This window comes from Cygnus olor, chromosome 4 (genome assembly GCF_009769625.2).
Source record: "Cygnus olor isolate bCygOlo1 chromosome 4, bCygOlo1.pri.v2, whole genome shotgun sequence".
NCBI lineage: Eukaryota > Metazoa > Chordata > Aves > Anseriformes > Anatidae > Cygnus > Cygnus olor.
In genome coordinates, this window is record NC_049172.1 from 34,190,722 (window position 1) to 34,214,083 (window position 23,362).

At 38.8% G+C, this 23,362-nt stretch overlaps 1 protein-coding gene across 1 annotated transcript; it reads right to left on the minus strand.

Annotated features, from left to right (window-relative positions):
* On the minus strand, nucleotides 1–23,030 carry LOC121069309. The gene is given in 3 exon segments (XM_040555376.1): nucleotides 1–400; nucleotides 402–529; nucleotides 22,893–23,030. Coding segments are annotated over 3 exon segments (666 nt in total).
* Between the last annotated feature and the right edge of the window lie 332 nt (nucleotides 23,031–23,362).

A 23,362-nucleotide genomic window follows, 5' to 3' on the forward strand; every position in this document is an offset into this window, starting at 1 on the left:
CTAAACCATATCACTAAGCTCAACATCTAAACGTCTTTTAAAGACCTCCAGGGATGATGACTCATCCACTTCCCTGGGCAGCCCATTCCAATGCCTAACAACCCTTTCAGTAAAGAAGTTCTTCCTAATATCCAACCTAAACCTCCCCTGGCACAACTTTAGCCCATTCCCCCTCGTCCTGTCACCAGGCACGTGGGAGAATAGACCAACCCCTACCTCGCTACAGCCTCCTTTAAGGTACCTGTAGAGAGCGATAAGGTCGCCCCTGAGCCTCCTCTTCTCCAGGCTGAACAACCCCAGCTCCCTCAGCTGCTCCTCGTAAGACTTGCTCTCCAGACCCCTCACCAGCCTCGTCGCCCTCCTCTGGACTCTCTCGAGCACCTCCATGTCCTTCTTGTAGCAAGGGGCCCAAAACTGAACACAGTACTCGAGGTGCGGCCTCACCAGAGCCGAGTACAGGAGGACAATCACTTCCCTAGACCTGCTGGCCACGCTGCTTTTTATACAAGGCCTTCTTGTTGGCCTTCTTCTACTTTTTATTTGCAGAAATTAAGGAAGAGTCTTAGTCTTACTTTAAGTGATAGAAATACAGCAAACAGCCAAAAGCAAGAATGTTGATGCATTTGTTAAACTGGAGCTCCAAATGTGTGTCAAAAGAGGATTTCCACAGGAAGAGAGCAATCCTCCAAGTATTGTCAGTCTCAATTATTCTGGGGTACTCAACTATGGAAATCCAAGTCAGATAGCAATACCCATGTCAGATAGAAACATGAGCAACAATTAATTGATTAATCTCTATCACAACTCCTCCTTCCCTTCCCCTGTAAAGAAAAAGATTAACGCATGATCTGCATATTGAGGGAACAGCAAGTCTTCTGTGTTTTGTTTTTTTTTTTGGGGGGATAAATGCATTCTCCACTACATTATTCCTCTATGTTCCGTTCATGCTAGCAAATCAAGAAAATGATTTTATTTATTGCTTTTGCTATCTGGAGAGTATTAGCAATGTCTTAATGATCAGAACAGGAAATATAAAAGTCATACTGATTTGAGTTGGACATTTATATAAATTTGTTCAATGAGATCAATAATCAAGTTTTTCACTAGGTTCGGGGTTTTCTGAAGGCCACTCTCTTTCTTGTAAAATATGTGGTGACATTAATTAAAAGTTAAAGCTGAAGTAAAAAATTAATCAAAAATGATTTATGTGCTAGAATGTTTGTCCAAAGCCTGAATTAGATAACAATAGCAGATGTTTGCTTTGCCAATGGAAACCAGCACAGCTTGATTGACTGTAAAACTGAATGCCAATCAAATCACACACTGAATTCCATGGTGAGTTAAAGGAATAGCCGTATTTTTACGAATATTACATACGCCTCCATTTAACTCACTTTAACTAAGATCTTGCTGCATTGTACCATACATTACATGCTGCATTACATTAAATCAAAAGGAAAAGGCTAAAAGAAAAGAAAATTATGAAGAAGTCAAGGGAACATGGTGGAGGATATAATAAAAAATGACAAGGAAGCACAATAATGTTAGTGCACACCCCTGCCTGGCCCCAGGCATCGTGGAAATATTTACTTATCCAACTACAAGCTTCGTGGTGCTGGAAATAAGATAAGGGAAGGAGCTGGCAGTGACAAGAGACATCATAGAAAGCAGATTCTTCCTCTATCCCAAGACAGAGATGTCCTGACAGTGAAACTCACCAGTGACTGCAAGGTAACATTAAGGTTTTATTAAAAGGAACATAGGTTGCCTTGGTTTTAACTTTCAGCTTTGCCTTATCCTAAGCAACTTCCTTTGCTCTCAAGGAAACTCTTTCAGTACCTTAAATCACTGCTGTCAAAATTCCCAGGAACAGAGGCTAACTGATATCTTACCTCATTTGATCTGTGATGTTTGCTCTCTTGAGGAATCAGGGATGGCAAGCTTTTGTATCTGTGAGACTATGAGTTCAGATCAGAAATAGGTGTAAGAAGCCCAGACTGTTGTCTAGTGTGCTTGGAATTGCTGAAAGGATTTAAAATTTATTGGCCTCTACTCATGGCAGGTAAACTGGAAAAAAATCCTAGGGCTTTCACTACATAACTAAAATATTATTCCTCCATTAATTGTTAGTGCACCTCAAAGCATCTGTAGCTGTTGTACATGTAATTAGAACATATACCATTTTTTTTCTTCTTGGGCCTGTGTCAGACTACTAAATGCAAATCACTAGAGTAACTAACAAAAATGCAGTCTTCCTGGTCAGCACTTCCATGTAAATATATCTAATATTAGGCCTATTTCATAAGGATATGATCTAACTTTGATGGCCTTGTTATGTTGTGTGCAGCCTTCATCGTGGGCTTCTGAGAAGGTGATGTGTGTGGGCATGTGTTGGGTCCTGCCGCAGGAACAACTCCAAAAACCAGCCCTGCAGTCAAAGGTAGTGCAGGGATGTGTGCATGCCAGGTTTAAACAAGTCCAGCCAACCTTAAAATATACTATGGACAATAATTGCATTTAAAAACATTACACTAGAAATTAAATCGAATCCCTCTAAGATACAGAAACAAGACATTTGCAGTTTCTAAGTCCCGTGCAATGCTCATGACTCACACAACTGCTACTGCCCATCCAACTTTAACTTTATCCCCCCAGATTTGCAGAAGTACATGTAAAGGTCAAAGTAAACATCCAGGAGATATAAAATCCCGTTTCCTTTTCAGTTGAACTGTCTCCAAAGTACTAAAACATGAACATATGCCACAGTATTACTCACTACATAAAAATACATATGTTAGTAGATATACAGTATAGTTAAAACACAAAATTGTACAATCTACATATACTTATATAAACCTGCAACAACATAATCTATCAACACACCCAGTCAATCAAATCCTATATATAAAAATATTTTCTTATTCTCTTCCAGACACTAGACAAAAAGTTGCAGAACTTTCAACTGCATCTCTCTTGAAAATTTCATTTTATTTATAAATGGCAGCATTTTTTTAAATCAAAATCTATTCTCTTGCCAATTCCCATGATTTCAGTGAGGTCTCCTTATTTGATGTTTTCTAAAGTCTCTGCTCCTGAAACTCCAACTTCAGCTTTTTTAAAATAGGGTGGTTTTTTTTGTTTGTTTTGTTTTTTTGCCGTCACATTACAGAGAAAATGTTGATGTCATTTTTAATACCTAAAAATTCAATTACCAGAGACAAATGAAAAGAACTGAACACAGTATTTAGAAAACATTAGTCTTTGCTCTGAAAGGAAGGGTTATCATTAAACTGCCCAAATCTGCTGATACTTTTTTCAGACACATTGCCTTTCAAATTACTGTGGTTTGAAATGAAATCTGAAAAACAGCAGGGTATTTTTGCTTCTTTAAAAGAAATATATATATATGTTTGAAAGAAAATTCAGTCTAGTAAACCTACCTTTTTCTAGCTGAAATTTCCTTTTATTTTTAAAAACCAGACAAGGCTTGAAGTCTCAAGTTTGGTATATCTTATTGATTTTAAATCCTGGAGAGGAAAAAAAAAGTATTTCGTCATTGCTTCAGCTACAGGTAAAACGTTTTCATTATATCTGGAAATCAAGCAACCTCTTCAGTGACAGCTGAGGTCAGAGCTCACAGTGCAAGCAAAGTACCTGTAGAAGATGGCCACCTTTTATGCACTGCTTGAAGAAGATATAACAATTAACAATGACAGAGGTTCATGCCTCTCAAATCTCAGAGCAGACCGCAGCCTAAAAATGGTTCCCTGAAAGCCCTCTGATATTCCTTATGCCTTTACTAACTGTTGTCTTTAATTAATCTTTTCTATTCTGGACACAGCGACTGAATATTTTCAACTCCTATGATTGAAGTGTCTCAAGCCTATAGCAGTGACAAGGCTTGTAGATCACAAGGCTTGTAGATGACAAGTAGATCTCTTGGAGAATTGTAGTGTTTTGTCAAAATATTTTCCTCCATTTCATCTGCTAGAATCTTTTCATCACTCTATATCTGCAGTGAAGCTTATCCTGGTAAGAGAGATCCTCAAAAACAGTGCCTGCCTATAAAAGTCAAGTCTTCATCTCCCTAGGAAAATGGGAGATATTAATTTTTTTAAGATTTACAATGTTTTTAAGAAGTTAAATTTGCTGTCAGTGGAACAAAACTGATATTCAGTGCATGCTTTTGAGCTGACACTGTACCAAGACATGGATTTCAGATAAAGTTATGTGAATATCTTTTTGGCAGCTGATTGCAAAACAGCCTTTTTTTTTTTTTTTTTTGTATTGTTGGTGATCTATCTGAAGTTTCTTAGACACAGCCTGGTTACCTTACCAGTACCTAAGCATAACTCTAATTATAATTCCTGAAAAAAAGACTCAATGTCAGCAGCAGCTCAGTACACAATTAGTAGCTCAAGCTTTAGGAGAGCTTCCAAATTTCAAAATTTCAACTATCCAGACTAACTTTATATTTATTGTAGGCATCTAGGAAAATGACTGTTTTCTAACAGCATGTAGTTAAATAACGTTATTGTCAAAACAAAACAAAAAAACAAGTATGTGCATCTAACATTAAAGCCCCAAATTCATTGTCATTTTATTAGACTGAACACTCATGCATCTCATCTCTGAATGACATCTCTGACTGAAGTATGTGTGGCACTTCTCTGAAATAGGACTCTTACATTTTTCTGTCCAAACTTTACTGCAGAACCTAACTGAGGCAGTCAGTTTTTAAATGCTGCCAGTTTCATCTTTTGGGCTCTTCGTTCATTTATTATTGCGTTGCCATTGATGTTCTTGGACAGTTTTTAGACACTTGACAGATTTCAAAAGCCTTCAAAGAGAAAGTCTAAAGATCTTCTCTAATTCTGTATCTAGGTCTTTTGAAATAAATAAGTCCTCAGAGTTAATAATAAGTAAAAATAAGAAGAGGGAGAGGGCAATATACGTAAAGTCTTCGTTCTGCAGAGAAGTGTTCCAATAGATGTAGCATTTTTTCTCTCTCTCTTTTTTTTTTTTTTTTTTTAACTAGCTTAGGCAGGATTATTACTTAGTTAATCCTTGATTACTTTTTTTTTACAGTGGAACATGATTTAATAAGTCAACACTCACCTTTTTCTGACCCTCTAAAGCCTACAGTTTACTATTCATAATGATGAGAAATAGCTTGGGTATTTGTTGCTGCACAGATCTATATCTTCTTGGACACCACAAACAATGTAGATCTTTTCCATTTATATGCCTGATCATTTTTCCAATGTACTGAAGTGTTTGAATTTCCAAGGTCAGAAAATGATTAATCTTATTAAATGTTTGACACAATGAACTAAGCAAAACATCTTTTGATATTACAAAGAGAAGATAAAAGAATGAATTCTTATCTTTGTAATGCTTTAGCTGCATGACTTCGGGGTTCTTAGGCTATCATAATATAATGTTTATTAGAAGCCAAAACAAAGATTTCTCTCTTAAAGAAATATCAGAATGTAATACTGTAGGAAATCTGATAGATATATCCTATTCAAATAAAAAGTACCGTACTTGTAAAATACTAGGAATGTTAATAATAAAAAAAAAAAAAGTATAAAAACAGTCAAATGAGAAACTCCTTTCTGGGCAGGAAACTCATGGTGTCTAACACACAATAAAGATTTTCAGTGGAATGTATAACAAATCTGGGAGACTTTTATTGAAAAAATGGCCATGGGCAGCCATATTTTGGTTTTGGCTAAGCCTCAGTCATCATGTTTTGATTTAGAAGGAGAAAACCCAAACCACCTGTGGTTTTCATTTTTAATTCATGTCCCATAGGAATACAGACTTTACACTTTCCAATTTTTCCTACCCATGTGCAGCCTGTTAATCAGAAAAAATAATATTTCAAAGCTATTCCTGTACATGTGTAGAATTTTAAAGGGAATAAACTGAAAATATACAGCAGCCATCATCAGCATTGCCCTTGAGCACACAGAAGGGATCTTGCAAAATCCAAATCCCCAACATGGGTACCACAGATTGACCTTTCTAGAGCAAATCTGCTGCAGTGCCAGCACTGCACAACTTGAGGTTATATACTGCTTTCTTTTCCTAATGAATAATGATGGAGATGAGTGAAATAATAGCAGGTGTGGTCAGGAGGCAGATTTCTCCTGGGTAATGCTCATTTTCTACAGGAACATAGAGTGGTTTTGGAAAATGAGGGGCAACAAACCTCCTTACTCAGCAAGGATCTAGACAGCAAGCGACAGAGTACAGGACACTACCCTAGAAAAGCAAAGAGAGAGTACAAAAGAGAAAAGCATCCACACAACCTCCAGATGTGGCAGAGGTAAGATTTTGTATGAAATGAGAACGGGAACAGTCTGAAACCTGGTAGCTCAGGTGAGGGACACTCACTTCACAGTTGTGCCCTATGTGGTTACACCTACGAAGAAGATGCATGAGAACATAAAGATCCGTCAAGTGCTCCCCATTTTAAAGGAATAAGTTCATTTTCTGTGCTAATCCACCACAGCAGACTTTCAAAGCCTCTATCCTTTGTCATGCAACGAAATGCTGACATGCATTTCTTTTGTTTTAACCCCCGTCTAACTGGATCTCCAGCTGGCAGATGTTACTGGCAGCTCTCTTTGAGAAAATACACGGGTGAAATCCAGATCCCTTTGAAGACAGTGGGAGCTTTGCCACGGCCTTCAGTAGGGCTGTATTTCACACACTTCCATTCTATAAGGGTAACAAATTAATAGCAATAACTTGTTTTTAAAATCTATCTCAAAAAACAGGTATTTCCTTTCATAGCTAAAATTAGTTTGACTTTCTTTGTGATAGCACTCCCTTTGCAAGCCACTGGTTTTGTATATTTAAATGTATGTATAGACACACACATGCACGTGTATATAAAATATGCAAAAATACAGTTTGTATTAAGCATCTGTCATGTCCTAAATGCATTTAATATAAATCCAGTTATGTGAACCATTACCTTTCCTTTTACAGTTAGACTATTTTTATAAGAAATGGTCATTTTTTACACAAAATTTAAGAATACATTAATGAAAGAGAGCATATAAATGTATGTATAAACTTTATACATATACGAGTGAAAATCCATGAATCTCTTTGTCTCTTACATGCATATGAACGCAGCATACATAAGATAGTAAAATACCAAACAAGCCCTAAATAAGGCAACTTCTTTGGAAAAGTTCTAATGAAGCAAAGAGAGACCACAATGGCAATCAATGGTTTTATGAACAATTCTGTGGTCAGAGGCTTGATCATACAAACCAGTCATGACAAAATTATAGCTTAAGGCCCGGGTAAAAGCACCATAAATTCCAGAGAGACTCATCACGTTAGTGAAATGACTAATATTCATGTTTGTAGGTGGAGATCCTTTGTTATAATGAATTACAACATATTTCTGCAAAGCCTCTATGATCTACATCTCAATGGCATTTTTTTAAATGCTCACAGAAACAAATGAGACACACAACCCTGTGTTTAATATATAGGCATTTTGCTACTTTCCCTGGATTACTCCTTCAGTCTTTAAAGAGGCATATATCCATTTGATTTTAAAAGTGATTTTTGTACCAAGTTATGCAGCAGAATGGAGTCCCTTGCACTTATTATGTTTTGTCATTTTTTCAATTGCTTTAGGGATTCACCAGCTTCAAAATACTGAATAACATGTTCCACTGACAAAGGAACATAACAACTATTTCTCCAGAAGTGCCTGAGAAATAATAGATGACTGAGCCCAGCAATTTTGCAAGATGGATAAATAATATCCAAATCTCATAAATGAGGAAGCTGAAACGAAAAAATGCTCGACAGGTGAAGTACTTGTCAAGAATACCCTGCAATGTCATGACAGAACTGAAACTAGATGCAACTTCTCCAATTTTCAGGGAGGAAACGGCTTGGCATGAAAGTTTGTCTCAGGTTATACTGAATCTGAAGCATCATAGTTATTCCATTAGCTGCCCACAGACACTGTTCAGCTGCTGACCCAGTTTACACTAAAGCAAATGTTCCAGTTAAAGAGAATGTGTTAAATGCCATGTAGGATCACCTCCCATTGTAAACCACATCTACCAGAAGCTCAGTTTCAATCACCTGTAGGCCTTCCACTTCTTATTTGCATCTGTAGAAAAGTAAACACAGAAAAAGTGGAAGTCAAACCAGTTTTGGGGGACTAGAAAGACCAACTACTACATTAATGGTGCCTTCCTTTGATGATGCTGCCAGAAAGTCCTGCGGTGGGGAGAGAAAATAGACAGTGAAGAAGAGTCAGGGGAGAGGAGTTTTGAACCTGTTTTGGTCCAGTGCTAGAAAAAAAAAAACTAAGGAGCTATTTGTACACGCAAGAAGAAAGCAGCTTATATACAGAGATATATTAAAAAAAACCAACAACAACAAAAAAAAACTTGCATTCCTATACAATATAATTGAAATTCTTCATCATTTTTATCATGCTGACTTGCTTACATTCATGTGGTTTTATTCTCACAGATGTTCTGGAGGATAGGACATGTAATATGGCTCCATAGTTTTCTAACCACAGAATATCCAAAATATATAACCAGGAAATCACTTGCAGTCTGTGTGGGGCTTGGCAGATGGTATTTCTAAAAATGCAAATATCCAATATGGAGGTAGTAGAGAAGACGGATTTCACAAGGGAACAGTGCAACTCTTTATATGGAGTGTAAACTTTACACAGTATTCCAATATAGAACTGGTGAGCACTGTTAAAAAAGTTTCCAATGAATATTCATTTCAGTTTATAAACATATTCTCTTCAACTGTTTCAATGCCCTCTTTGTGTTTGCTTACTGTGCATGTTCTAGCTATTGCATTTTCTGGCAAGAACGTTTGTAGAAACAGCAAATTTTAAGCAAGTATTAGAGAATATATATGGGAAATGAATTTTTAATTTGGAAATATGGGTGCTGGCTCCAGAAGTTTATTCCAAACAGGTATCCTCATCCATTCAAGAGAGGAATGAATGTGATCTGCAAGATCAAAACTAGCTTAGATTGAATTTCAGCTGTTGATGCTTACAAGCACATGCACTAGCAGTGCATATTTTTAAATTTTGGTCAGATGGGACAAAATGAAAAAGTAGTTCCTTCTCCTGCTAAGTAACTCACGTGTAGTGGAGGGAAATAAATCAGGCGGTAGGATTGTGTAGATTATTGTCTGAGCTGACTTCTGATTTATGTCGAGATATTGGCCAGCCTGATCCTTTTACAAAAGGGGTACAGAGGAGGGATGTCTCGGGCGAGGGGCAGCTTCCCAGCCAGACTCTGTGAGCTATGACCAAGTTTTTCCAGCAATGAGAGCTGCACTGAGCATCCATCCCTTCACTCTGGAGCACAGCCTCTGACAGAACAGAAAGTCCAGTTCTGACCACTGGCAACGTGTTGTGCCACTGATGAAGCAATGCTGTCCACCACTAGCAACACAAAGGATCTGCTCCTCTTTTACTGTGGTTGGTTTGCAAAATCCTGAGATGAGCAGGAAGCCTCCCAGCTCCTTATAGCTGAAGCAATCTCTACCACCAATTTTCTTTGCCTGATAGGCCAGCCCCACGAAGCCATGTAGGTTCAGGTCCTGATAGTTTTCAAAGCAAACAGTAAATATAAAATACAAATACACGAAATATATGAACTAAGAAAATAACTTGGGCCGAGATTTGCTCACATGGAACATGAATGACATGAAATCTTTGGTAATGATGTTTTAGGTTTAGATAGCAGTAAGCACAGAAAAGACCAGGAAGATTTCATATGATGGAAGATTTGATTTTAAGTGAAAGTGTTGCACAGCTGCAGTCACCATCTTAATATACCATAAAATACATAAATCCAAGTTCCTAACTGATGTAAGCAATTACTGCTTCATCAAGTTGATTTACTGTGGAACTGAAACATACCATCCGCCTGGCAATTCTACCATAAACAGACTGGATTCTCTGTTAGTATAGACTAGTAGTTTTATAACCCGTAAATATATTTACTGGGAAAAAAAAAAAAAAAAAGAACATAGAGCAGACAGAAATGCATGTCCTCACAGAAAATTGCTATAAAGTTTAACAGAAACAGAAAATTTTATGTAAGTTTGTTTTATACAGCCACTGCATAACTTTATGTATACACATCTCAAGCATAGTATTCTGTAAAATATTTTAATCACCTGACAGTGAAAATGTCAAACTTGATTAAGTTCTGCTGGATTTTGAGGTTGGGGGTTGAGTTCAATGTCTATTTCTCCTCCCTCTCTTTCTCTCTGTCTCTCTGCTCTAACTTTTGTATGGCTTTCCAATTCATATTTGCTCAAATAAAAATCATAGAACAGAGAAAAAGGCTATTGGTCTCTGGATTGCTGACTTTAGTAACGGGTCAGTTTCTTTCCAAGCTGCATCAAGCTCAGACAGCTTTCTGGCAATTTCAGCTCAGCTGCAAACAGCCAAGATCATGTGAGATGATCCAAAAGATTCCTAAAATATTAGATATGCCTGTATATATATTTCAGACTAAATATTTTCATGGATGTAATCACATGAAAGAAAAAACCCTTAATGCATATGAAAAACCAGCTTAATATACATTAGACTCTACTTATGAACTAATAAACTATACAAATTGGATTGTCTGTTTCTTAGTGTCTTACATGGGCTTTCTCCACTGCAGTAAATTCCAGCTGCTCTGAGGTTACATCCCATATTGAATTGGTGATGTTTTGCCACTTTGAAAAGACCACACATTCTGTCATGAAAATCCATCTACCCTGGTGAGAGGGCCCCATCCATAGCCAGTTACATTTCTTAAGTAGAGGTGATTTTGCTAACTCCTTTATCATGTGTTCATGGTCAATTTGTATAAAAGTTATTGCTTCTTCAGAAAATATCACAACGTACCAATACAAATTTCTGTGGATCTACAATTAAATATTTCCTATCTAAAATCTTGCCACAAAAAAAAAAAAAAAAAAAAGTGATTTTCTCCTTTATTTTTCATTCTAATAATTAGTATGGCATTAATATTTCTAATTTTGTAACAAAAGACTTAACCAGTATCTGTGTGTATTACTAGTATATTTTTGGCACAAAACATCACGTATCTTTTTCATTCACTGGCAAGCAGTGTCATAAATCAGTAGCTACTCTTGTTCACACACATAAAATCATTCTTGAGCGCATGACTCCAGTTTACCGTATTCCCTAGTTGTAACTTCCAGTGGCACTACTCAGTTTTCTGTGGCCCAGGTTCCAGGGTTTCACGTTCACTCCCTGATGCTGGCCCCAGTTAAGTCGGCAAGATTTGTGAGCTTTCATGGTGATGGACTGCTCTCTCAGCGATGTAACAGCTCCAGCTTCCTAAGCACTCTCTAACCCATACAACAGTCACAGTGTAGGTTACTTGACTGAGACACTGAGCCATAACAGCAAATCACAGACCTGAAATATACTCAGATAATGTGGGAGTGCTGCACTTCTTGGATTTGAAATACAATTTAAAAGGAAGAGCAGCTACAAAAACAAATTAATTTGGGGTCATAGAGTTCTTCTCTGTGAAGAAGAATAAATTAGCATTAGCTTCAGCCAGAGATATGAATATCTGTGACAATAAGCACAGTTTAAAATTTTCATCTGTGCCTCACACCACAATATTGGTGTGCTTCACCAATATAAAACTGCTTTTTATAAAACAGTTTTTCCAAGAAATTTTAAAGGAAGAAGGGCTGATCAATGTGAGAAGTGTAATAATCAGTACAAATCTGACTCATGTGTTGCTATTGGAGTAAACAAGGGTGGTAAACATTTTCTTACATTCCATCAGACTTGATTCTCTTATTACTTACCACAATTTTACACCAAAATAACACAGCTGGACTTCTGTGAAGTTTCTCTATTTGTACAGCAACCGATAGAGGAATCCAAATATGGATGCTTTTTAATGTTTTTTCTCTGGATTCACACAGTTACAATAGAGATCAATACCTTACACCAGAGGTTTTCTTTTCAATGTCTTAAAGGCAGAATATGTTTGCTTACATAATTTTGAAAGGAAGTGATTATGCTTTCCCATTCACAAAGTGCAAAAAGCCACAATGGCTTTCATTTTAAAATGGATGAAAGCAAGCTAAACATGAAACCCCTGTTCCTCTTGCAGTCTGCAGCACCTCCCAGAAGCAAGACCATAGCCCAGAGAAATATGTGCCCAATGCTTTTTCCACAGAAACACTCAGCAGAGATCTGGGTACAAGAGAGTGTGGAACTGCAGAAGCATATGAAGTGATGAACAATGTAAGCACTGCGGAAGACCAGAATACACCACTTTTGCAGATAGAAGAACACACCACATCCTTATTTTCTTCCTGTGGGAGGTCAATGTTTATACTGCAGATGTGCCTGCCAGGAAGAATATCCAGGAAGAATATTTTTCACTTGCTCTTCTTCCAGTGGCTAATCTGCACGTTCGTTTGCCTCCACTTGAAGAATGGTTTGTCTGAGCTTTCCCAGCATTACTGGCAGTGGACACAAACATTTCCACAGATTCATACTGTATAACCATCACCCCTCTGCAGCAGGCACAGGATGGAAATTTTATCTATCTCCCAGTTTGCCTAGCCTGTGGTACCTAGATTTAGATGCCTTGAGTCCTGCCGCAGCTGCTGGACTGGCTTTTGGAAGCAGAATCTGAAATTGCCTCAACAGCAGCTGACCAAGAGGCTGAGAGCTGGCTCTATGTTGGTCCTCACGGCTGCCCCACCAGGTGACCTGGCAAAGGCCTCAGGCCCCTTCGCCCTCCCCAGCTGGGCTACGTGGGCACCAAATGAGATTGTGTGGCTACGCCCAAAACCACTCATAAAGCCCTTGGTTATCCCTGGCAGGGATAAGTATATAAGCAGTATAAGCGGGAGTAGAAACAGTATGCAGTGCTTTGTCCTCTCATTGTGCAGTTGTTGGGATCAACAGCTTTGTTTTTGCTCCATTTTGGAAAACCAGCAACAAGATAACTGAACAGCAGAATTGCCTTTTAAGGTTATTTACAGTTTACCTCCTGATGGTGTTCAATATACATTTCTCCATACGGTGTATATTACCCTATCCCTAATTGTTTCTTCTACAGATTTTGCATGACCTTGAGGCAAGGACAAAAAGAGCAAGACCTCAGCACAGGACTTTTCCCCCCAAACGCCCTCAGGCTTTCACCTTTTATAAGTGAAGCTAACTATTGCTGGACACAAAACTGCCACCAACCAGCTCATTCAGGTCTTTTCCCGTCATGCCTTCCCCATAAAAAGAAATGCATTAACTTCTGGGTCAGGATTTGCCCTGGTTCCTGACCCGCTCACTGCTGGCTACAGCCAAAGCGCGGCCTCTCCAGGCCTCCAGCCTTGCTGCCAGGAGGTCCCTGGCCCACACAGGCTCTCTCCGAGGGTCCTGCAGCCGGCAAGCCACTTGCAGACCGAAAACACGTGGCCACAGCTGTGAGTGAAAATGAACCTGAGCAATGCAGTGCCGCTCTCGGTAACCGTGCGGTTTTGTGGGGAGATCTTAACTGAGCACTTCCTGGTTTTCTAATGTTTGCTTGGGGTTTTATTCTCCCACAGGAGGTGCGAGCTGAAGGAGGTATTGTGAGACACTGCAGCCAAAACTCCATCTTGATAACATTTTTATAGGGGTGAAACTACAAAGAGTAACTCAGCAGTTGCCAGCACGGCTGTGTTAGTATGAGAGAATAGCCAGAAGCATGTAAGTAACATTCATGCTGAAAATATGATTGATCACTTCTTTTTTTACTTTTTTTTTTTTCCTGCAGCACTGCTCCAAATCCAACTTCAGTGAGAAGTGACTTGAACTGCGGCTGAGCTCAGTCTTCAGAGGCAGCTGCCGTGCTTCCCTTAAACCACAGGTTCACGTAGGAAGCCCATGGCAGGCTTGCAGGCTTGCAGGCAGCATGTTGCCCCGTTGTTCCCTTTGCATTAAAACAACAGAAATACACATTGATCATTTTGGGGGGTTCATCCAAAAGGCAAGTCAGCTCATTCATGCACGTGCCAGAAAGCTGAGAGTTAAATGATCTCTTTCTGCTTAGAAAATAGAGCAGGCTATTAATAAAGGTCACTTTGCCTTTGTTTCTAGAAGAATTGAGGGATTTTCCAGGCAGGTACAGGGATAAGCTGTTGTTCACCGTCAGGTATACGTGCTCTCTGTACATTCGTCTCACACTCAGAGAGTACAGGATTACCAGCACCCAAGTTATGGGTACTGCACTGGTGTGCAACTACGTTTACCATATCTTTTCCCCTTTTGTTGTCATGCTGATTTGTCCTTTTTGCAGGTACTCTATATAACTTGTGTAAAAGTACATTTACGTAACTTACTTAATTTAACATTTGATTTGCATATTCAAATATCTACCAAAGAATTTGCCTCTGAGTAGGATTTTAGACAAAAAAAAAATTAGTATAGAATTTGGAAAATATATTAAGACCTTTTTCTTAATTCTTTAAGTTCCCTGCTGCTTACAGGAATTAAGTATGGAAACAACATCTGTGTAATATTGTGAAGGATTTCAAAAGGGCTTCTCAAAAAGGGCTGACACAATCTTACTCCTTTTAGAAGAGGATATGAAATGAATTGCTTACTTTGGCTATTACATGCACTCCCTTCCCCCAGCAGCAGAACCAAGAACTAGTGGCATGTCTGAGATTCTTTTTTTTAGGGAGTCCTTCAAATATTTTTCACCGTTTGCAAAAAGACCTAAGAGAGATCCCCTCCCATGAACATAACAAAAGAAATCGTTACACTAAAGCCTCACTTAAATGAATGAATAATAGATTAATAGAATCTTATGATTAATTATTTACGTCATGTCTCTGCATATGACCCTAACAGCTGAAAATGGTAAATAAGTAAAATATACGTAAGGACTCCTAAAAAATTTGTAGACACTTTTAAAACCTTAATTAGTTAAACAAAAAAAATACATGTTATTATCTAATCTAGTAAGTATTAGATCTAAATTGGGAATTATCAGCAAGTCTAAAGAAATGTCATTTGACTATAGGCAACACCTCCTTTAAAGAAAATACAAAAGGATGCTGCCCTCTCCCTGCTCCTGAATAGTTAGCAATCAGTTATTAGCCTGAACTGGTCACCTGCCCAGAGTCTTCTAATGCCATCCTCCCATAAAGAGGCACTCCCATTTTGGCTTGTAAGAACAGGTGCATTTTCAATGTCACTAACTAAAATCTTAATGTCATATAAAGCTGCATTTGAGTTCCGATAGGCTTTAAATATCACCTTAATGATACTTTCAGAACTCATCTGGGCCTAATGAGATTTGTTTTGTATAGACTCAGAGGCTACTTCTGTGTGAACACACAGTCATCACATCTTTCTTCTACTTTCCAGAAATATTCCAACAGATTGTAAGTGAGGAATTAGCCTAAAAATCACAGAATGGCTGAGGTTGGAAGGGACCTCTGAAGATATCTTGTCCAATCCCCCTGCCGAGCAGGATGACCTAGAGCACATTGCACAATATGAGGTCTTTTTTCAACAGAAAGAACATGGACAGATTTGGGATAAAGTTGAATGTTACATAAAGCCTGCTTCTCCTAGGAAAGCTCATTATGAAGTTCTCATTGACTTGTAATTAGAATAACAACAAAAAGAGATGCCATATAAGAAATAGCCATTGCAAATACTGTATGTCTGAGTTCAGATCACTAAACAAGACTGCATATTATATGCCTCTTTTTCCCCACTTCAGGCATGCCCATCTACATGACTGGCCACTCAGCTCCTTTGGATCACAAATGAGCCTTGATGCACCGATGCTTCACTAAACTGCATATATCTGTATATACAGATATTTTGGGACAGAGAGCCTGGCAAACGGGACACCAGCATCATACAGATTGAGAGGTAAGAGCATATTCTGCAGACTGTGGTACAGGATATCACTTTGTCAGGTAGCTACTTACAAATACACATTCTACTTGCCAGAAAATGTTCATGATGGCAGGCAGCTCTACCTGGACACTGTTGCATTTAGAGTTGGATTAAGCTGTCCAATATAGCTCTTTGTCTAAATTTGTTTTTCTCCAAATGGGGAAAAACAACACAGTTGTTTTTAAAAATTAAACAATACATGCTCACATCCCCGTTGAGGACAGGTCTAATCTCCATTCTGCAGAAATTTTTGGTACAAATCCCGTGAGGACAGGGGAAGGAAGAACCAGAGCAGGGAAAGAAGGGCACCTTTTCCAGGAGCACACAATCAGATGTTATATGGCTCCACACCTCTGCTCTATTGCATGGACCATCCCAGACCTGACACCAGGTGCTGTGTGGCTCAGGCTGGAAGAACCATGACCATGAAGCTCCCTACACCAGGCAAGACAAGGGTGCCGTGCCCTGACTCTCTCTGCATCTCCTTCAGTACCTGGCGCTGCAGCCTGGCTCACCCTCTACTTGCCAGTTTGGCAGGAGCAGTGGAGTTCACTGAAAAGATTATTTGTAGCAGGAATATTTCCATGCATCATGCCAGAATCCAACAATGCTCTTTCAAAATAATGCTGTCTAGTAAAATCAACCAGCTGAAAGGCATTTTGCACAGTATCAAAAATGTAAATAGAGTGGACAGTTGGCTGTTTACTATGCATTTGTATGAATATGTAGTCACTGGGCAAATCCAAAACACACACATCCTTCAGAAAATAAACCAGATGCATTTAAAAATGATTTATGTTGAAATAGCTGTTCTATACAAGTATAGTGCTATTGTTTTACAGGAACCGATCAGGAAGTAGAAGGTGCCTGTATTCTCATAATGGTATTAAAACTCTGTGCTTACTAGTATACACTTCTTATTCGTAGGAAGAGTCCCCACTGAAGCTAGCAAGACTAAGTCCTCCAGGATCAAGCCCTCAATTTGTGCATTAACAGAGTACTTCAGCCTCCAGTATTTTTAATCTTCCGTAACTAAAAATTTCCCAATAGTATCACAAATACTTTATGGAAAATAAATATTTAGACAAGATAATGTATATGAATGTAGAACCTATTTAACATTGATTCTTTCTTTCCATTACAACTCATATAACGCCATGGGCTGATTAGATCAGCCCGCATACACATCAGCAAGGCTTGCAAGCATCTGATTTTACCTCAGGGTACTGACTTCTAAAATTGTAACTTTTGGGAATTATTAAATTTAAATAAAATGCTTTCAATTTTCCATTCATCATTCAACCCTTCATTTCAAAAGATAAAGTAGCCTGAATCACAAAATAATAATAAAAATAATAAAGAAGATGCTCCAGAAGTATGGTCAGAGAACTTTTTCTTGCAACAAGGACTTCAGAAGCTGCAGCCTGAACAGGCAGGGAAGCGGGGACAACAGCTGACCCTTTTATCCACTGAGCCTTTCAAGGGGCTGGAGGTACTCTGCAACAAGCTGCCCCTCTAGTGAGGATGCATGCCTGGCCACATGATTGATATGAGGATGGAATAACTTGTTTGTTGAGATTGTGTGAAAGAATGGACAAAACAATATTTAGGCACCAAAATTACCAAACCGGAACTTTGATTGACTTTACAATGATCCCCTTGCAAGAGAGCAGACCTGTGCCCAGCAGGTCCAGAGGCCAATTGTGAGTGATCCACTCCTCACCATTGAAAGCCACCTTGTCATCCAGGAGCCAGAGATGCTCAAGGCCTTGCCAGGATGCCATAGTGCCTCCCTGACCCATAAGTACCACATGGGCAATCCTGGATGCAGCAGGATAGAGGTGTCTGACCCCTGCCCTTTCCTCCCTGCAGCTCCAGCTGGGCTCACAGTGCAAGCTGGCAGAACTCCCCTGGAATTGGGATGCCTTTTGCTGCAAAGAACAGGAAGCCAAGGGTCATATAACGTGGAAAACCCTTAGCCAGGGCCCTGAGGCTAAATGTCTTGGAGCCAGAAGCCCGGATATAAAAGCCAAAGAAGCCTTTGAGCCCAGAAAAGGATTAAATGGATTTACTGGGTCCAGAGAAAAGCCAAGCAGAAACAAGGAAAAAATACACTTTCTTGTTCTCTTCAGCTCGCTGCTATTCAAAAGAGAAGAAATATGAGCTACAATGAACTGAGAAAGTTTTTTTTTGTCTCTGTGTGTGAAAGGAAAAAAAAAAAGATATTATTTGTGCTTATTTTATGTTGTTCAATAAACCAGCCTGGGAAAGGAATAGACATATAGATTTCTGTATGTTCATGGGGAGGTGAAAAAGGGAAACAGAGGCAGCCGGTACAGTGCTTAACCTACGGGTTGCATGCTGGTTTTGGAAAAATAGTTATTTCAGATTGTCAGTGGCCATTTTCTGACATGCTGCATTTGGGTAAAGGCTCTCTGTGCTGTAGCCATGTTACTCAGGAACCACAGAAGTTCCTACATCCTGATTATGGCTGCAACATTGTGCATGTTAACAGATGCAGCATGAATATCTCTTCTGTTTCTCTTACAATCTCTGTGCTTTTTAAATATTAATAAAATGTCCATGATCCACAGCACTTCTTAAAAGATTCACCTTTGAAATCAGTGTGTGTATGCTCTTTATTTATATTTGTATTTAGCTTGCACTCTTTTAATATTCTAAGTCTGCTTATCTGTAGGAGACACTTCAATAATCTAATGTGAATAAAATTGATAGCAAGGATGCACGGAAATTCATGGTGCTTATTCTGTTACTCAAAAGCAGGTGCTGAGACTATGTATTTCTGCTAGTATGAAAATTTATTTGTTGGAAGAACAGTACAATATGGGCCTCCATTTCAGTTTAAATATCAGCTGAAGATAGGAAATGATTAATAAAGACTTGCCCCTAATTTATCAGATAGTGTCATAAGGAGAGCTTTGAAATACAACAGAAGTTGCTCTGTGGCTCTTGGTACAAATCTCCCACTGAAAATTTCCATCCATTCCTATGTAGTCATTTGTTCTTTCCTCTAGCACACGTATGACCTCATCATTTCTGCTGCACTTCTACATCAGCCCAAAGATTTTACCGCTGTAAAAAGCTCTTAGTGTGTCTTTGGATATCTCTTCCTCGTCCTCTGGGGGCTGTTCCTTTTGTGAAGCACAGGCTGAGACCTGTTTTGGAAGACATGCACGTCCACGTGTTTATGTATATTCAAGGCCGTGTTTGTTTGCGGCAATTTGCTGCCATGGTCACATGCTTATTTCTTCATTTCCAACTTCATTTAATACACTTCTATAAGAATGAATATCTGGACCATGAACCCTCCTTTATCAAAGTATATATTTGTAGGCTCTGATATCTCCAAGTACACAGATACCTGATTATGTAACATGTTTGCATTTAGGCTATTTGTGTAGCTGTTGAGCAGCAAGAGTTACTGAAGCACCATAACAGAGTGCCAAATTTGCTGAAGTCTGAGAACCATTTATGGCTTCAGATAGCTACGCTTTGCTTCTCACTTATGTGCAGAGCAGATAACTAAGTTATTGTGGTGTTCTCCATCACCAGTGAAACAGAAATTATTCCGCCATTACATGGCTTTAGCAATAGGATATATTCATCAGTACTGGTTTACTAACCTAAATGAGAAGGATGAATGTGAATAACTCTGAGTGTGATTCTCTCTCCTCTGTTTTTCCTCTAGTCTGTCTACTTAGACTTAAGAAAAATGGATATAAAATGGTTCATGCCCTCTCTGCACATAAGATACACAACCATGTGTGTAGCAGGGGAAATGTATGAAAGTATATCTGTCTTCACACATATGATTGACATACCACAAACACTGCCTTTGAAAAGCTTCAATTATTTTTTTCAGCTTAAAAACATTTCCTAAACCCTTAAAGAGCTTAACATTTATAAATAGCTTTGCTTTCTTCAGTAAGGAAAATATTTCTCTTAGCTTTCTATTATGATTGACCATGGAGAATCAACAATGTTGGAAAAAATTTTCAGCAAAGGTGTTTTCTCTCTGCCATGCTCCTCATGGACTTTCCCTCTTCCTAGTCACTCCACCTCAAAGGAATAATTAGTTGCTAAAAAATGTGTTTCATTTTGGCTGGGAGAAGACAGAGCATGTTTTTAATTAAGGAAGTGGTATTAAAATAAACTTTTCTAGGAAAATGTGCACAGGGTAATATATAACATAATTAGAAAAATACATTTTTTTAAAAAAATCGTTGACTGAAAAGTTGTCAGCCAACTCCAATATCATCTGTATCTTCCCTTGCAAGTGTTCACCTTTTGTTCTCATTCTCCTCTTGGGTATACTCCCTTTTCTGGCTTTTTCTTTTCCTCAGAAAAGCAGTGCCTTAGCTCTTGCTCCTTCACCATCTATTTTAATTGTCTCTAAGTCTGCATTCAAGAAAAGTACAGATATTTTTCTTGTGATCAATAAGCATCTGCCCACGGGGATTCTTGCCTCTAACCTTTTGCTGGTCACATCATTTTTATTCTTCATCCTTCTGTCTCTGCTCTCTCATACTACTGCACTTTTTACTACTGTTTCCACATGTACTGAACTTCCAAGGTTTTGGTAAGATGTGAGACCTGCCTAACATATTTACCAACACCAGTTTTTCAGCCTATCTTCCCTGTGCTAATCTGCATTCTTAAAACTGTGGTACACTGATGGTTTTCTTAATGGCTTCAGCTTCACATTGATTTATTTTCTGAACTGCTCATCAATAACAAGAGGCTGAAGTTTATAGAAATGTTATAATTTGTACAAATTTTGTGTTAGCAGGGCCCTGGGGAACCTTCAAAGCACCCAGCAAACTGTGTGTTTCCTCCTGTAAAATGCTGTTGAACTATAATTCTTTTCTCTTGTGCTGTCTCATTAACTTCAAAATATTGCTTCAGCCTCTGTATCTGTGTTGGCCAGGTCTCTCTATAAAACCCTATCAAAAGGCATCAGTTTTTCCAATATTTTCTGACACCCTGTCAGCATAAGTGACCAAGTTACATTATTCAAACCACACAGTAAATGCTGCTTAGGTGGAAATGGCAGGCAAGCGGCAGTTTGTGTCAGACAAAAGCAAAACGTGAATGGTAGCACTCCCTCCCACAAAGGAAAAATGCCCCAGGTTCTTACTATTGCATGCAGTGTACTTGGCAGACTTTGTTTTGTGAAGCAGCCATGCACTGATTCTGTGACTAATATCAGGCTTTGTTTGTTTATTAACAATAGCCATCAAGGAATAATAATACCACTTCAGAGAAAGCTGTACAAATATGAATATTAGCTTTAAGCTATTTGGACCTGTGATAACTTGAAATTAATTAGCTGTTTGCTGTTAACACATTTTTGAAGACTGCCTATAAATTCCTTTTGCTTTTGTATTCCCTTATGCAGAGCTTCATTTCAATTATCATCTTCCATTGTCTTCTGTTGTACTACACAAATAAATTGTTATTTTATTTTTTTTCTTCCATTGAAAGCTGAAGAAACACACTGATAAACTGGTTTATAAGAAGTTCTAGCCCATTCACAACTAAGGTTTAGTTGTACGGTGGTGCACAACAGTAAGCAACCGTTTCAGGCTCAAGTCAGGGAAGAGATATGATGAAGACCTCATCTAAAACAGGGAAACAGCTTCTGGAGCAAGGTCTGGTGCCATGGCTATATCAGGGCAATATCCAACAACAGTGAAGCTGACAGTAACATACACTACCCCTCGCAAATGCTCTCTGGAGACCCATTTGCAGGAGGAGGTGCTGATGTCATGGCACAGTGCCCCACTGGAGGTGGTGAGGTGGAGATCTTGCACCTGACTGGCAAATCAGAGCCAAATGCAGGTAAATCCATGTGAACACAAGAACCACAGTAACACTGACGGGAATTTTGCTGTTAGTTTGAAGATAAACTGTGAAAGAAGCAATAAAATGAATGAATTGCACACTTAAAGAAGCTAATACAGAGACTGAGTAGGGCAATAGGAAGCATATAGAATTGGCATATGTTCACATTTTGTTTTTATTTTATAGCTAAGCAGAAGCAAGACATATCATTCATTCTAAAGTGTGGTTAAAAGTGACTGTAAAAATGACATTAGAGTGCCTAATGTTTATATTTCAATGACTTCCAGATGTAATATTCTTTTCAATTTATAAATAAAAAACCTTTATTTGTGAACTGTCAGCTCAGAAAATACCAGCTGGCCTCTGAGAATTAGACTTCCCTGTGTCCAACCTGGCCAGTAATGAAAGTTGTGCTATATTTCTCTAGCCCCTGCTATGCTGGAATTTACACACCAGTTTTGGATAAAGGTGTGCATTTAATGAGTGACTCTTATATGCTAATTTTGTTTTGTGCAAACAAAGGAGACCATCAACTATACAAACAAACACATGTATGCAAATCCTCTTCATGCAGCCGAATGCCTTTGGGTTTGTCAGCAGTTTGTAGAATATAACAAAAAGACAGCCCTGCCTGTGGTTTCCAGCAGATATCTCAGGAAGGCAATGTGATGACTTTCCTCATTTACTGCCAGCACAAGGCCCAGCCTGCCTCTAGGATATAAGGCCCCATCCAGAGAAAATGCACAGGGAGGAGATTCCAGGAACTAGTTTATTCTCTTTGTTGCCTGATATTATGCCCGCTGATACATGCAGGGAGGGGAGGGATTCATGAAAACTCATTAGAGATGAGTAAATGAGACTAATCTCCCCCACTCCTTCTACAGTCACTCCTCCTCCTAGCACCAAATGAACATCAGTGTCTTTCCATGAGGGAGCCTGGGGAAACTGAAGATGACCTTGGCAGGCTTTGGCACAGCCCTGCCCCTGCCCCAATGGGTTGGGTGAGTCAGGGAATGCACCAAGATCCCTCACAGCTCCTTCTCACCTCCATGTTCCCCATCAGCAAACAAGAGGGTGCCCAGTTTGACCCCCAAACACCAACACCTCGTTGATTTGTGGAGGTCACAGGAAATATGAAAGCTTGAACATCTGAGCTAGGTTTTGCCTTTGAAAACATATCCATCGCGCCTGAAGAAAATACGTTCTCAAAGTTGCTTGAAAGAGTCAAGAGTCATTAGAATATGTAAATGGTAAAATTGTACATGGATAATAGTCTGATTACCATTTCAGTGACAGATGTTCCAACACAGAACCAGATTTTCAAAGGAGATCCGGGTTAAATTTTCAAGCATTCAGCCCCACATCTGGAGTTGAGCTTTCAGATGAGCTCACCTCTCATTTAGGCATGAAGAGGGCAATTCTCTGCAGAGCCCTCAGCATGTAGTTCCCATTGTGATTTGAGTGAGATCCTCCTTTTTCCAAAAAAAAAAAGTTGCAAAAGTTGCAAGCAGACAA